This window comes from Mercenaria mercenaria, chromosome 1 (assembly GCF_021730395.1).
Source record: "Mercenaria mercenaria strain notata chromosome 1, MADL_Memer_1, whole genome shotgun sequence".
Taxonomy (NCBI): domain Eukaryota; kingdom Metazoa; phylum Mollusca; class Bivalvia; order Venerida; family Veneridae; genus Mercenaria; species Mercenaria mercenaria.
Window position 1 is genome coordinate 32,848,584 of NC_069361.1, and position 17,609 is coordinate 32,866,192.

Sequence of the window (17,609 nt, forward strand, 5' to 3'; positions counted from 1 at the left end):
TTTATTATGAAAATAGGAAAAGACGTTATAGTTTGCCGAAAGACATAGAACGAAAAGCCAAAGTACATTCATTCCGTTGATGAAACAAATATGAGCCGTGCCATGAGAAAAGCAACATAGTGGGTATGCGACCAGCAAGGATCCAGACCAGCCTGTGCATCCGCGCAGTCTGGTCAGGATCCATGCTGTTCGCTAATAGTTTCTCCAATTCCAGTAGGCTTTAAAAGCGAACAGCATGGAGCCTGACCAGACTGCGCGTATGCGCAGGCTGGTCTGGATCCATGCTGGTCGCATACCCACTATGTTGGTTTTCTCATGGCACGGCTCATATGGTTTTTGCTAGGGCAACAGACACGGCTAAAAAGCACCAAACTATTTCCCCTGCAATAATTAGAAAATTTCTAAAAATATTTGTATGAAACCGTATTTGCTAAGCAGAGGACAATATTGATCTTAATTTATCACATTTCGGCTAGCACTGAATCAATTCTGACTAACAGTGCAATTGGAACCCCGCAACTCCCTCCCGCGCAAATCGACCCCCCTCCCCCAACCAAATAAAATGATCACTCAAGTAACAGTTGCCGGAGTAATGGCTTAATAAACCATAAACCGATTTAAGCGTCCCAGTGGTAGTTTTGCCGTTAAACTAACCAGTCCAATGCTGAGTCCCGCTGTATTTACCTCGGGTGTTTGCTTTCTCTTTGTCTGTGCGTGTATTTGTCTATGTGCGCTGGTCATGCGCATGTCCGAGTGTTGCAGGGTGTGCTTTGGGAATGTAGCGGTTTTGGGAAGTTGAGTTTACCTGTTGGATATTCGTCTCTGTCTTAAGTAACTGTATTAAGGCGTGAATGAATTGTAGAGAAGGAATATCTTCACAATTATTTCAGCGCTAGACCCGTAGAACGTACCCTATCTGCGACGAACTAAAAAAACTATTCAGTTTTATTTTTTATATTTTGTTATCAATCTTTGTAGCTATATTTGAATTTTCAATACAATTGCATTATGACCTTCTTTTCATTTCTCAGTACTTAAAAGTGCATATGTTCATGATTTAGAAAAGTAATTGCGTATTTCCTAACAATAGGTCAGTGTCTTTCCATTTAGTTCAATTAATATTTTATTCAAGGTTTTATTCTGTTTATAAATGTCTTCTTTCCTTAGTGATATTTAAAACTATGACAGAGCCTCAATTAATGCAAAGGATTAAACTATATGTTGGGGGAAAGCTAACTCAATGCTGACAGTTTTCTAGTTTTCTTCTGTCATACCTATATCAAGAAAGTAGGTTGTTCTTTGCCTTTATATTATATTATCTCAGATACATTATTATGTCTGTGTTTAAAGTTGTCCGCGGTGAATCATCATTCATAGTCGTGTTCACTGTTCCCTATTTTAGCACAATTGATAGTTTAACGGTCATCGGGAGACATGGTGAAAACCTAAAAATGTCAGCGTTACGACAAGACACGCTGCGTCCACAAGTAAAATATACAACAGTTTCCTGGAAGCCACCTAATGGTGATAGCACAAGTCATATAGCATGCGTGAGAGCTGCGGATAATACAGGGTAAGCATTCTCACTAAAGTACTCAATCTTCCTAAATGCAAGATCCATTCAAGAGTACTTTTAAAGGGAATTCCGATAGTTTTTATGCGCATCTTTCTGCGCAGCCGACACTTTCTATGGAAAACCGAACTGAAGTCAAAATTTGTTGAAACATGTTACAGACAGTCTTAAATATGAGGAATCTTGAATGAAATAACATTTTTGATAAGTTTTATCAGTAATCAAATGTTGATACTGGTTTATGTTGTATTGACAAGTATCATGCCTGACAGGTATCTTGCTATTTTTTTGGTTGTGTTTTCACATCGCATTTTAGTACAAAGACAGTGTTGTTCATATAATTGACTTAGTACTGATAAGACATTATCACCTTTCAGATTATTTAGTATTCAATTATAGAAAGAATTAAGAATTTTCAAAACTTTTTTTAACTTCTAGCAGACATACATGTAATCAGTTTGGCCAGTTTAGCGCCATTTTCCGTCCGAACAGGTGTTGTATTCTAGCGGTCTTAACATAAAAATTAGCCTGGTGACCCATACATTTTTAGCCATTTTTATGCTCACAATACAATTATCTATACATAAGAAAAACAGGAAAAAATTCTATGAAAGAGTTTTTTCAAAATTTAAAAAAATATTCTTCACTATGGGCATTTTTCACTGAAAAAAGTTCACAAAAGTAAATATGAAACAATATTTTTTTTTCATTTGTACCCATTATTGTAAGGATAGAGTATTACAAATATGACTATGATATCAAATAAGTATATAATAAAATCTGTAAAAAGAAAAAAACTCATTGTGCTGTCTTGATGTATATTTTGGTTGGTATTTACAAAAAAGCAGAAAATTATGAAAATGTTGAAAAATCGCTAGCAGTTTCAGCAACAGTGGGTGTGTTGAGAACAATTTTTCACAAAAACAAGCCTGGCGACCTATTGTTTTTATTTGTTCATTGTTTTCAGCACAAATTTTCCTATCATATATGTGAATTTAAAAAATTTCTATGAAAGGAAAAAAACTATAGGAATTCTCTTTAAGCGTAAAAGTAATCCAAACTAGAAAGTAGTTATTATTATAATTATTAAGATGAGAGACGTGTCAGGTAGTTTTATAAGATGATAAACTAGAAAGCAGTTCATTTTTAAACTTATTATATAGTGATATATGAAGAGTTTAAAAGACTTGTATAGTCTTTTTCAAAGTTTGCATAAATTGCATACTTCTACAACACACTATTGCTTGAATACTCTTATAGGTTATCATTTCATACCAAGCACTAAAGATTGGACATGTAGCTTCCCACTCAGACCCTGTCATGAGAATATTTCCGAGTGTTCTTAACTTTAAGTTTAAAGACCAAGGAGTGGATATTTTAAAAATATGTATTTCCCATCATGATTTTCTCCAATTTTAGATTACATGCAACAATTTTAGACATGTTTATGCACTTAGCGTTAGAGTTATAGCGAGTAAAACAAAATCTAACTACGCTAAATGTATTTCTTAATATCATTTTCTTAATGCAAACTTTCCAAGTTTTCGTAAAAATGGAATGCTTATTTGTTGGAACAGGGTGGAATCTACGGAGCAAAGATGTTTTATACTACATGTTCACGGTACTTTTAAATTTTCTCTCTTACATTGCATCTACATTTAAGTTATCATTGTTTTATTTCATGTGTGTGTTATGTTAGGTAAATAACAGTCATTAGTTTAAATTTTAGTTTGACCAATAAGTTTCATTGTCTCCTAATAAATACATTATGATCCAAATATATTATATTTTCACTAGTAATACTGACATCAAAACCAGACTTTAGAAGACTTAGTTATTATGTAATATTTGTAGAATGTGTCAAACAAATGTCGAAATAACGATTCAAGTATAAATTTACAGATGAAGTGTTCAACTACACAGCAAAGGCTTTGAAGGTATGTACAAAAATGAAAATTTTAATGATCTAAAGCGTTCACAGGTTTCTCCATAACTTAAATGTATTATACACAATAGTTCCCATGGTTTCCGAAATTTTGAAAGTTGATCGCAAGGTTTTATTGATAATTTCTAGATTTACATTTGCATTTGATATATTTGGATATTAAAGTACCTGAAACAAAAGGCAAGTTTTATAACAGCGTGCAGTTTGGAAATTTCTCTCTTTTCAATCTATCTTGGTTGTTAGACAAAGGGAGGTAACAATAACTTTGTAAACTTGCATTTCAAATAAATTACCGGTATGGTAAAATATGTACTTGTCAATGCAAACCTGTTGCTGATCATATGTATTACATAGGTATCGTGTTGTCAGAAAACAAATTTATGCTTAACAGACAATGAACTTTCAAAAATTGTGTCGACTATTGCCTGTTGTTCAGTTTTACTTTATATTTTGTCAAATTTTATTTTCAGGGTAAACCTTATTTTGCGGACATACCTGCGCCAGATCATTTTGTCAGATGCAAAGTACAAACGACATGTGTTTTAGCACTGTATGTAAATTCGTCTAGGTAAGTAAACAAATAAACTGAAATCTAAAGAATACGAATAATAATGGAATCGTAGTTATGGTGATTAAAATACTCACATTGATTTCATTTTTACTGAAGTAGTTAATAATACGAGAGCCATTCTAACAGTAATGACAATTCGCGCTTTCGTAGAAGTTTAACATGGATGACATATGAATGACTCCTTTATAATCATGCAAAGTTTTATATAAACAACAATCGTACCGTTTTGGAGATATTTAGTTTTGTATCAGGTGTAGACATAATACACTAAGCAAAATGCATATAGCTATGAAATTCGAACAGAAATCTGAAATTAGAGCGTACATTAAAGTATATTAGAAACACATGCAAAGCAGATACTCTATGAAGAGCATGCTTCATATGAAGAGTCAGAAGTATCAGAGAAAACTGTTTACAAAGAACATTGCTGCTTCAAGACGTCAAACTGATCAAGACCTTTTCTTGGCATGTTAGTGGGGAGAACTTATGAGATTCTCACCAAGCACTTTGGTTTAAGAAAAGTTGTAGCCCTATGTATGTCCCACATCTTAACCGAGGAACAAAGGCCAGTAGGGTCAAATGTGCTACAGAAACGCTGAAATGTTTCTCAAATTTAGGTGACCGCACAATGACACAGCAGCAAACAGACCTGGATATACTTTTATGAGCCACAGCGTTGCGTTGACAACAGGCAGTGGCTGTGAAAAGGTTGAAATAGACCTGTAATTGCAAAAAGAACTAAATGTGTCATAAAGGTTTTGTATTCCATATTCTTTAACTCAATGGGTACTGTCGAACAATTCCTACACCGTCAGGAAAGTCAGTCACTAGAAAATCAGTCACTAGAACATTTTATAGAGCAAAGTACTGAAAGCTGTTAAACGAAAATACAAAGAAAAAATAGCCCAATGGTCTTTGCGGTCTCAAGTTAATGCGACAAATACCATCGTTCAAAAGTTTCTGAGAGATGAAAAGATTTTACAAATCAATCATTCTGCTTATTCACCAGATCTAAATACTTGTGGCATTTTCCTTTTACGACTTGGCGCAGATATCTATCGAATAAAGCACTTTGGAGAGCTATTTTTCAGTTACTTAAGACCATACCAAGTGGAGACAACGCTGTAGCGTTCACCTACTGTATTTCTCGACTGCGGAAGTGTGTGGAATTCAAGGGTGATACTGTGCACAGACTATGTACAATAGCACGATTGCTATTATTTTTATAGAATGGCTCTCGCATAAAAGCTTGCTGTGAAAACAAAACTTTTGAAATGTTTCATACTTACAAATATTAAACGGGGAAATATAACTTTGGCCTTTATGGGTATTATCAAATAACAAATAAAGACAAAACAAGTTTACACGATATTATGTTATATACTCAGAAGTCAACAAATTACTTAACTATTGTATATCATATTAAACCACGGAATGGCCTTAACGATGGTTATTTGTAGAATATGATTGTATTCTGAAATTTCTATGCCGATAGTTCATTTCCTTTTCAAAGAGGCTTGCCTTCAATCCAAGCAATCGGCCAAATTCTTTTTTATAGAAAAAACGAAAAATAAATATAAAAGATATATACAATAATTAAATTGCAGAAACAATAGACATCAGAGAAACTTTTGAAATTTGAACATTGTGTGGATCATATGGATATATACGAAGATGACACTTGTTGGGAGGATATTTCAGAATCATTTTCTATAATAGAAACAGTTAAGTCTGGTTTTTCAGATCTATCAATTTTATTCTTTTTACAAGCAATATTACAAGGATACAAGTGACAGAAAGCTATGTTGAAAGCTACGAATTTAGTCCAATAGAGCTGGTCACACATAAAGGCGAACAGATGTACAAAATGGATCTTTCTTTTGAACATCACGTCCATGGGAAAAACAGAATCTGTTTCATGGCGTCAGATGAAAATGGGTATGACCGTTTTAACAACATTAATTGTCTTAATTCAGTTGTGTACGTAATTGAATTAATCTAGATCATTCTTTAGCTAATTGTGAAATACTATTATTTATGGAAATGGAATTTAAAACTCACTTTGCTATGATTATAATTCATCAAACACGTTATTAAGTAAATGGAAATGTTATTTCACTTTAATGATAAATTTGGAAATGAATAATTAAACTAATAAGAAATCATTTACGACAATTATCGTTATTTAAGAACTAAATCCTTTATTTTGGTGCGTTTTTAAGGATATAAACCACATTGGGACTCCTTGCAAATCCATGAGTCGTGTTAGCATTATCTTATATTTACATTTTTTGGTAGCTTGCTACATAAAATACGTGGTTTGCTTTCCATGAGTATCAGAAATATCAAAATAAATGTCAGGATATCGAAAATTTCAACATCTAAAGAGAACAGCCTAAACGACTTGCGCACATCTAATTTTAATTTTTATGTCAAATTTCGATATAATTGTTCAAATGATGCCATTTTCTTTATGTGTTTTATGGATGACGCCAGGTTGCACGTGCAATCTCGTGGAAAGGGCCGTTTATGATATTTTAACATCAGTGTTGTTTATGCGACAATAAACGCAATTTCTTTCCATACAACATGTATAATGAATATAGAATTTTTAGAAATATATTCGCCAATGCTGACAACATGAATGCACGTACAATTATATATTTTCACAGAGTAAACAGCCAGGAAATGTGCATAAGGATTCAGATAGAGCCACTTGGTAATTATGTACTATGATTTTACTTTACAACAAATGTACACCTTTTTTAGTTAAAATGTTAGATCTCTGTCTGGATACACTTTAAAGGCGCATGATGCCTTTGTCTATAATGTAGCTGCCCCATTTTTTGTTATGAACATAAAATATATTGATTTCTTGTTACATCAACTTTTTGATCATTTGTTTCTCTAATATCTATTAAAGGTTTTATTATTGATTAATACAATCAGAAGTTTTATTGAACTCATTGTTATTTAATTACCTCCGTTTTGGTTCTAATGGTATGGTTTATGTTCAGTAATGGAAGTAGTATTATTCTAATGATGTAATTATGTATAGCATCTGTTTGGACAGCTCTTTTATTTGATTTAAACATAAAAATTAAAGCCTTAAGGAACTTTAACATGAATTGTGCTGAATACAAAGAACGTTAACAAAATACGTAGACGGGTGCCAACTTTAAAACTAGCCAACAAACATGTCCACATTTCTAGCATTTCGAAAAGTGATGCATCTGCTATACATGTAACAGATCTGAACTTGATATCACGTAATGTATTTGTGCTTTGGTCATTTGTGAAGGTAAAGGGTATGCATCTTGGCTCACGGAGTGCAGACTTAAAAAACCCGATAGAGCTATGGGACACAATATTCGGCCTTTTTCCTTCGCATGCTGTAACACCTTTACTGTGATTGTATCAGACTTAAAAAACCCGATAGAGCTATGGGACACAATATTCGGCCTTTTTCCTTCGCATGCTGTAACACCTTTACTGTGATTGTATCGATGAAAAAGAAACACGAAAATGAGATTCCCGTGTAAATTCATATTGATGTGCACAAGACTGGCACTCATAGATCAACACATCCACAGACAAAAACAAAGCAAACAAATGAGAATAATACGGGCAGTTAGAAACCGCCTTCGACCGAGCAGTGGCAAAGCCAACACTTATGAGCCAAACATGATAGTGAAATATTTTAACTGAGTGAAAACATATAACAACCTTGTTATGTAATTTGAATAATTAATTGAAAAACATTTACGTATTTCATTCACTATATTTATATATTTCATTTCGAGTATTTTGATCTTCCGTCTGTAAAAGCTTTTTCACGAAGAAATATTGAAAGACAAAACGAGAACGAAGTCTTGCAAAACGGGTCTCCTCCATACAAAGCGAGTGTCTTTTTACTAGCACAGACAAATGTTATTATTAGTATACGGTAGAATGAACTTATGCAGTAAGCATAAAGCCTAAATCTGTCTAGGTATTTGATTTTACGCTTATAAATAAATGGTGTTTATTAAATTTCAATGTCCAGCCTGAATGGATTTTGCAAGTTAGTGATCTTATAAGTGCTCTATAAATTCTTTTCGGAGCGAATCCCTTCATTGCATATACAGGTCATAGCAATATGCAGCAAGAAAGACCACGGCCAAACATTGATAAGCTTATTATGCACGACATTTATATACATATTCAATATGAGATTTCTAACTGGTTTACTGCCGGTGAAAATACAACCACATAAGCACATGAAATGTATGAGACTGGTGTAAACATTTCATTTAAGATACTAAGCGTTTTGAATCTCATTCCTTAAAACAAAGAGCTATAAAAATAAATAGATTGGCAACTTGATAGGCATATAGAGCAAATCTCGCCAACCTCCCGTGACAAAAAAAACGAGATCTCGTTTACCGGAAGTGGCGCTTTCTCCACGCGCCATTTTGTATTCGAAAGCAATTATTCATCGGTAAAATAATTATCACCGTATGACCACGCTTCTTTCGATGGCAAAAAAACGTGTACTTCGTGTCTTAAGACCATTTCAAATTAAACTAATTTTGTTTTAGAAGTTAACATGTATTTTAAATGTAGTTTTAAAGGTACAAATTGTAACTCCATGCTCGCCGATGTTTGTTTTTAGTAAGATAACGCCGAATCACGCTCTGACACGAGCTCACGCGAGATTACAGCCAGTTGCCATTCTGTGTATTTTATACTTCTTTGCTTAAAACATGATAATGAAAAAAACTGCATACTTGCTGTTTCTCAAATGTATTTGCTCGTGCTGTCTTTGATAATGAGTGAAAGGTCACCTGTTATTCGTTCGGTATTATACAAAACACACGGGTGACAAACCGACCGATGTTGACACAAAATGTTGTTTATCGTCATCATTAAATAAGTTATAATACTTCAACTATGGTATCTGCGCTTATCCAATCTACGCCATGTGTAGCCTGGTGTATTTTTTTTATTAAAACGATCAACAATATTTTATACAGATCCATGTTTATCGGCACCATGTCATAATTCGGGCGAGTGTAAAATGAATATTACTACAGGCGGATACAGTTGTAAATGCATACCTGGCTTTTCTGGAAAATTTTGTGAAATTAGTAAGTATGAATTACCTTATTTCAAAAGATATGAGATAAATCAACTTTGTTTCAAAAGTTATAAGATAGTGTACATGAAAGTTATCACCGGTAGTTTAATCTCTAATACACGTAATGGTAGCAAAAACGGAAGTATAGCTACTAAGAATTGTTCATTACAGAATAACTATAAATACATATACATAAAGCCATTAACTTTTCCCTCGTATAATGCTAAATGAGATACCTGCTAACATACAAAACCTTAACCGAGAATTGCAAATTCACAATAGGGACATAACCTTTTTTAAAACGCAAAAAGATTCATGGAACTAATGCACTGCATGTGTGATCATCACAGTGAACAAGCGTTGATCGTTGTGAAGTTTGATTTCATTCTTTAAAGGGGTCCGTGAAACAAACATACATACATGCATACGAAATCTTACTAAAACTTTGGTAAGTTGAAAAGATGGTATAACCTTTTGACAAAGCCAAATTCAGAGGTACGAAACCTCTGCATTGCATATTAGCTCATTAAAATGTGTGAATTCTTCAATGTAGAAAACGAGTTTGTATAGGCCGTTTTTATTTAGATTGGTGGTGAAAACGTCAAACTAGGCTTTTTAATAGGGGTCTAGGTTCTATTCATTTGCTGATCGCTGTTCTTAAAAGATATGATGTATTAAGTAGGCAAATGAACTTTACAAGAATTTGTTTTAGATCAAATCATCCTAGAAACGGAAGTCTGGCTTGTCACCGGACCCGTGGTTTCGAAAACGAATGATTTTGAAAATCTCAAACAGTTAGGCACTCAAACGAACTTACACCCCATGCGTTAATAGATATATTTTAGGACATATAATGCTTTATCTTATTTATATTCTCGGAACGAAATCCTTTATTGTACGTAACACATTTTTACTTGTCAGTAACAAAAATAATTAGTTACAATGATAATTCTTGAATTGTTTACAGACAGAGTTTCCTTTTTGCTTTGATATTTTGCTTCTTTCCCAAGATGTTGCTTATTATTATATATGACCTTTTTGTGTCAATTCGTCGAAAAATCCAACTCACTACTTCTTATGCTATCCACATACCAGGCCGCTCTGATATACAAGAAATTAGTGATTGAGATGACTGTAGTTGTGTCTGGTTTTTGGTAACCTTGATACCGATCATGTGAATTTAGATGCTGTCCAAACCGTAACATATGTTTAATCCAAACTGTTACTGTTTATCGCTTACTTGTATCTAAACCGCTACATACTTGATACCTGTGGTTGACTTCAGGTTGTATTTTAGTTACACAAATAGTAAACTTTTAGTTTTAAGACCAATGACTACATATACAAAAATACTTCTTCTTTCGTCTTAAAATTGTTTACTAATGATAATAATTGCAAGAATTTTATAATATCGATTTAAAGTTATGTTACTTCCTTGTCATATTCTGCATGTTATTATCACTTTATGATTTAAACAGGAATGCTTTGATCAATTTATAATCCATAGTTAGGATCTTTGAATGATGAGACAAAATGGTATAATGTTTTATGTTAAAATATTATGTCAGAAAAACTTACGCGGTATTTGTGTCTTTTCTGCTCGGGAGAGGCCATTTTGGACGGATCCAAACGTACAGCTACCGTTGTAGTTATCATACAGTGCTGTTGTCGCTATGGCAATATTCAATAATTGTGAAATAGGAATGTTGAATTTCTCGTACAAGCTCATTAATCTTTAATGCAATGCTCACTTTTTGATAAATGTTTGACAAAAGGTAACCTTACAGCTTGGTGGCTCTATTCGTGGTGTAGCATGGATACGCTTAGCAACAATTATTCAATTTTTGTGTAATAATGCTCAAGATTGTATCTTTATCATTTCTGTTGGAATGTTAAGTTCAAACACTATAGAAAGTTACGATGTTCATATTAAAAATACATTAATCTCAAGTAAAAACTTTGTTGTTGTTTTTCTTCTTTTTTGCATTCACATTAATCTGATATATGTAGATGTAAATAACATTACAACAGATAGAAAAAGCATAATTATATATTTTAAATAATTGTCTGTCTGCTGATATCACGGTACGTAAACTGACTGGTTCATTTCATTAAACTTTCAGAGTTTGATCCATGTGACCCAGATCCATGCGACTCGACGGGTACACTTCTATGTACCGGATATTCTTCTTTGCTCTGTTACTGTAAGCCGGGATATAGCGGACGAACATGTTCTGAAAGTATGTTTACTATTTCACATTTATACCGCGGCTTTCCTACTATTAAAATATTTCGTGTATAAGCAATAGCAAATAAAAGTTGTTTAGTGGTTCATGAACAAAAAAGAAAGCGAATAAAACAGGAGGCCATATACAACATATCATGCATTACATCACGGTGAGGCACGATATGAATACGTATGGTGCTTATTTCTTGTTTGAAAACAGATATTCATGACCAAGTCTTTAAGCAAAGAATGCATTCACGGAAAAAAAGTTTGACTTGGCTTGACTGAGTTTTAAGCAAACGTATGTCATATTTGTCTGTATTATAAATTGTTGGGAAAAGGATCTTTTTAATTTTCTTCCAATGTTGACCACTGCTTGTTATGTTGGCTTCGGTTAATTGGACAATTCAGAGGTGCTCGCATTTAATGGTCTTTGGTAGGTGCGATCTTTAGATAAATAACTGTTTTCTCATTTTTGTTAAAGTATAAAGTTATTCGGAGAATATTGTTAACAACATGGTGACTGATGCCTGAAACCATTTTTATATGTTCAAAATGTAAGTCACAACAGTTACTACAAATTCGGCATAAAACTAAATAGAATTAATTTAATTAATTACATTTGATATTTTATATTCAGATATCAACGACTGTTTTAACGATAGCTGCAATGGACATGGAGTTTGTACCGACAAAATAAATGGTTATGAGTGCGGATGTTATGAGCGTTATAACGGAACAAGATGTGAACACGGTGAGCCTACTAGCACCATATTAAATATAAAAGAAGAGAGAATGTGGAAGATTCTTGGGATAACATTTGTTCCCCTTACTTGCAACAAAGTTATGCTTAGCCTTGATAATGTTTGCTAAAAATGTTTACATTCGATATATATATCAAATGCCACCATGATGACTTGAATGTAATGTTATTATCACAATTTGTTTCCGCATTTATTTAGATGAACACGCTTTCTGATGTGTGTCAGACTCTTCGACATTTAGAAAGAGTTTCCTTTAAAGTAATTGTAGATAGAATGTATTACTTATACTTTACTCATTAACTAAGCAAATAAAATACTAATGATTTAGGATTTTAGCTACATAGATTATTTTCTGTTTTAAAAAGTTATTATGTTCGTCTAGGGGCGTGACTCTTTAATCATGTTGTTACCTGCCGGTCGAAGATTATATTCAAACTTTTAGAATTTTTAACATAAAACAAAGAAAATAAGTTACGATCTTATTTTCTAGAACAAAAAAGCTGCAATATTAGTACCGTTTCTTTCAAATGTTACTTGATTGTTTATTATCATATTCAAATATAGATACACATATATACGAGTAAGTATATATGTAGATTATGCCAATCAGTCAGCATATTTCTCTGAAATATAGAGATATAATTATTCATATTTGTAGATAAATGTCCGACACAAGCAAGTGGAATCCAAAGCTGCTCCGAAGGTATTGTTTGTAATTGTTAATTAAATTAGTTTGACTTTTTTTAAAAAAAGAAGAGTTCTATCAAAGACGTCATTGTCAATGTTCAACAGCCAGAACCAACGTTACCTTGTTAAAAATAAAACTGTCACATTCTAAAGGTCATAGAAAAAACTTAGGTCAATTAAGTTTGTAGTATATTTTTGGTTGTAATTTTGAATTCCATCCAGTGCAAAATTGAAATATTTTTGACACGTAATTAGATATTTCCTTTTAATAGAATTTTATGTTACAGCTGAAATTTTTAAAAGGTAATAGAAGAGTATAGAAATAAAGCCAAGATCAAAACGAGACGCAGTTCTGACCTAAATTAGAAGGAAAAGTGAATTATACATTATGTTGCATCTATAGTGGGCTAAACATTATTTATGTACCAACTGCGTTCAACATGGTAAACAACTCCAGTCACCAATTAAATTATTAGAAAAAAGACATTATTTTCCCAAAATTTTAGTTAGAAGATTTTTCGAAACGCTGTGTATTCAGATATTTAGAAAAGTATGTTCAAGTATCACATATTGTGGAGGAACATTAACTTAATAAAAACTGAACAATTCTAGTGTTATCATAATCGCTCGATGTCTTGTAAAATGTAAGACAGGAATTCAGCTCCTACATTCCAGTTAATCGGTTTGGTATAATACTGAAATACAACCATATGTATATTTCGTATAAAATGTAAGCTGATAAAATGCTGCCACATAGCTAGACCCATTTTAAATCACTATCTTCTGTTAAGTAATAATCTTATAACTGACACATACTTACGAGGAGTGGCTAATACAAATTGAAAAATAGTTTCCAATAACCTTTCAGTCATTATGGACTAGACAGTTTCCTTTACTATCACACACATAAACATTTAAATAACTTTGACGTTTTAAAGCTGAAATAATTATGACCCAAATTAACTAACCTGAAAGGTTGTTTTATATGGTTCAATCTAGTTGCAGTTTTAATCAGGCCAAATTTTACAATGAGTAAACATTGAAACAAGTTTTTAGTGAAGTAGTATATATATTTACTGCATTCTTTTTATTAGTCCCCTACTGGTTGAAAACCAGTTTCGGGGATTATAGGAATGCGCTTTTCCGTCATTCCGTCAGTCATTCCGTCATTCCGTCTGTCCGCAATTTTGCGTCCGGCCCATAACTCTTTTATCCACGAAGGATTTTAATAATACTTGGCAAAAATGTTCCCCATGATGAGACGACGTCTCGTGCGCAAAACCCAGACCCCTAGCTTAAAGGTCAAGGTCACAATTGGAGGTCAAAGGTCAACTGGGCTTTTTTCCTGTCCGGTCCATAACTCTCCCATCCATGAAGGGATTTTAATATCACTTGGCACAGTTGTACCTTATAATAAGATGATGTGTCATGCACAACTTTCAGACCCCTAGCTCAAAGGTCAAGATCACACTTAGCAGTCAAATGTTAACATGGCATGAACAGGGTCTGTTTCGTGTCCGGTCCATAACTCTTTCATCTATCAAGGGATTTTAATATTACTTGGCACAAATGTTCCCCATGATAAGACGACATGTCTTGCGCAATACCTGCACCCCTAGCTCAAAGGTCAAGGTCACAATTGGAGGTCAAATGTCAACAGGGATTTTTTCCTGTCCGGTCAATAACTTTCATTCCATGAAGGGATTTTAATATCAATTGGCACAATTGTACCTCATAATACGACGATGTGTCATGCACAACTTTCAGAACCCTAGCTCAAAGGTCAAGGTCGCACTAAGCAGTCAAATGGTAACATGGCATGAAAAGGGTCTGTTTCCTGTCCGTTCCATAACTCTGTCATTCATTAAGGGATTTCTATATTACTTGGCACAGATGTTCCCCATGATGAGACAACATGTCATGTGCAAATCCCGGAGCCCTTGCCGAAAGATCAAGGTCACCATTGGGGGTCAAATATCAATAGGGCTTTTTTATTGTCCGGTCCATAACTCTGCCATCCGTGAAGGGATTTTGATATTACTTGACAAAAATGTTCCCTATGATGAGACAACAAGCATGCGCAAAAACCCCTAGCTCAAAGGTCAAGGGCACAACTGGAGGCCAAAGGTCAATAGGTGTTTTTCCTGTCCGGTCCAGAACTCTGTCATCCACCAAGGGATTACAATATTATTTGGCATAAATGTTCCCCATGATGAGAAGACGTGTCATGCGCAACACCCAGAACCCTGGCCTAAAGGTCAAGGTCACACTGAGATCAAAGGTTAATAGGATTTTTTTCCTGTCCGGTTTATAACTTTGTCATGCAAAACAGGATTTAAATATCAGTTGGCACAAACATTTCCCTGGATGAGACAACATGTTGTGCGCAAAGGCCCGGCTCTAGGTCTAAGGTCAATGTCATACTTAGAGGTCAAAGGTCAAATTCAAGAATGACTTTGTCTGGAGCATTTCTTCTTTATGCATGGAGGGATTTTAATGTAACTTGGCACAAATGTTCACCATCATGAGACGATTTGTCGCGCGCCAGAACCAGGTCCCTAGGTCTAGGGTCAAGGTCATACTTGGCACAAATGTTCACCACTATGAGGCACATTTTTTTTAGAATTATGTCTCTTTGTTGTTACTATAAATAGATTATATTGTAACTTTTTTTATTACTGGCCGTAGGAAAATATCGAGACCACTTTTCCGTGGTACAACATGCATGGTACATCCAAATTTTAGGTGTATTTTGATCTATCTCTACCTTGTAAAGAGTTTCTTGTGGAATTATATTTTATAGATTCTTTTAGGGTTAATTTCACTTGTTGTTACTATAAATAATTTTTATGATATCTTTTTGTATAATAGGCCAAAATAATCCAAATGAAAATAGCTGTACGTTTTTATATATGCAAATTTTAATCCAAGTGCTTTGTTATATTATAGTGTATATATAGAACAATATTGTTTATACATCATCGACAGATATCAGTTTATTATGTTATACTGCAGTAGAGAAAATTAGGTGCCTTCCAGTAGGGGACTTTGTATTGCATTGCAATACTTCATTCACTTGTTTTACTAAGCAGTTTTGCCTTTTGGAAATGTCAGATATACTTTGCCTTCTAGATTCCATTTAAAACTTGTTGAAGGTGTATGCAAATCATAAAGTAGAAACTAAAATACCTGTTAAATATGTAAAAATCAACAAAATAACATAAGGTATTCAACGCATATGTTTCACAAATAAAAGGTTTTACTGTTTTTCTAATAGCATATTATAATTCAGTTGTAGAACAGGAGCTTTGTAACCCTAATCCATGCGGAAAAGGAAACTGTTTTCACCATAAAATGCAGTATACTTGTGTATGTCCCATCGGATATACTGGAAAAAGCTGTGAATTAGAAATGAGTAAGTGTTAAGTTTCGAAATGTTTGTTTTCTGGAATGATTTTCTAATGATTTTAAAATATATATTACGTTTTGTTTTAAATAATAATTATATGTTCAAGTGACATTATAATTATCATTTGGCAGGTAATAACAAACAGATAACATAATGTCATACAATATTCCAGCTACTGATCCATGTATGCAGACCCCATGTATTAGAGGTACATGTTTCTCCCGTTCGACAGAGTTTATCTGCGTATGTCCTCCTGGGTTCACTGGGCATCTTTGTGAGAAATCAGGTATGCTGGTTTGACAACAAACATAAAATAAGTTAATATCATTTTCATTCAAGATGCAAACGAAATTAGTCTACAGTGTCCAAGGCCGAGAACGTCAAAATTTTGATAAAGAGAGTTTGAGATTTCAACCTTCGCCTTCCCCTTCAACGTCTCTTGCGAAGTTAACGTATGAAGTTCGATTAAAATTCCTTGAGATTTCAAAGATTAGAATGAACCTTACTTCTTTTAATCCGCCCATTCAATTTATCTGTAATTATGATCGTGTTTTTCGTGCATTTTGATACCAGTTGTCCGAAATGGCAAGAATTTTACAAGTGGTTTTAAAAATGAAAAAATTAAAAACATTTCAATTAATATAATCATCGCATGGATATTATATTAGAGCGATTACAAAAAAAAAAAAAAAAAAAAAAAAAAAAAAAAAAAAAAAAACCAGACAAACAAACAAACAAACAAAAATAAATAAATAAATAAAACGATAAAACAATGTCAACAATGTAAAAAAAAACTCGTTAGTGTTGCTCCAAACATTTAGGTTTTATATAAAATTATGTCGGTATAGTCAGTATACAATGCACGATTGTAAATCATACATCAGAGGAAATAAAAATGATTATTACATAGTTACTTAAAATTATTTTCCATTGGGTTTCGTGCAATATTTTTCCATATCATGACGTTGAACGCTTTCATATCGGACTAGTCCCAATCCGTGACTCTATTTACCTCCCCTGACGGTCCGTCCATTGCGGATCTCGTTTCTTTAGATTTTTGTTGCTATTGTGTGTTTGTTTAATTTGTAATTTATGCAATATTTTGCTTACTTTTACACTTTGATTAATCTGACCTATTAGATACTGGCACGTAGTAATTTATCAGACTGAAATGAGTTGGACTAATATAGGACGTGGAGTGTTTTCTTAACGTTGTAATGGAAAGAATCGCGTGACGTCCGTGGCGTCCGAGCGCACGTTGCGACAAGTTGACGTCATTTTCGCGGAAAATATTAATGCGCGTCAGTTTGCTTT

General features: G+C 33.5%; 1 protein-coding gene across 1 annotated transcript in view; it reads left to right on the forward strand.

The window, feature by feature from the left end:
- Window positions 1-17,609, forward strand: part of LOC123541998 (uncharacterized) — a 38,228-nt gene that overhangs the window by 9,118 nt on the left and 11,501 nt on the right. Inside the window, exons 8-19 of the mRNA XM_045327628.2 lie at window positions 1,403-1,573; window positions 3,151-3,194; window positions 3,476-3,510; window positions 3,989-4,086; window positions 5,860-6,027; window positions 6,762-6,808; window positions 9,105-9,218; window positions 11,332-11,448; window positions 12,076-12,189; window positions 12,858-12,902; window positions 16,179-16,301; window positions 16,468-16,581. Of these exons, the coding sequence (XP_045183563.2) occupies window positions 1,403-1,573; window positions 3,151-3,194; window positions 3,476-3,510; window positions 3,989-4,086; window positions 5,860-6,027; window positions 6,762-6,808; window positions 9,105-9,218; window positions 11,332-11,448; window positions 12,076-12,189; window positions 12,858-12,902; window positions 16,179-16,301; window positions 16,468-16,581 (1,190 nt within the window). The remainder of the gene's footprint in view (window positions 1-1,402; window positions 1,574-3,150; window positions 3,195-3,475; window positions 3,511-3,988; window positions 4,087-5,859; window positions 6,028-6,761; window positions 6,809-9,104; window positions 9,219-11,331; window positions 11,449-12,075; window positions 12,190-12,857; window positions 12,903-16,178; window positions 16,302-16,467; window positions 16,582-17,609) is intronic.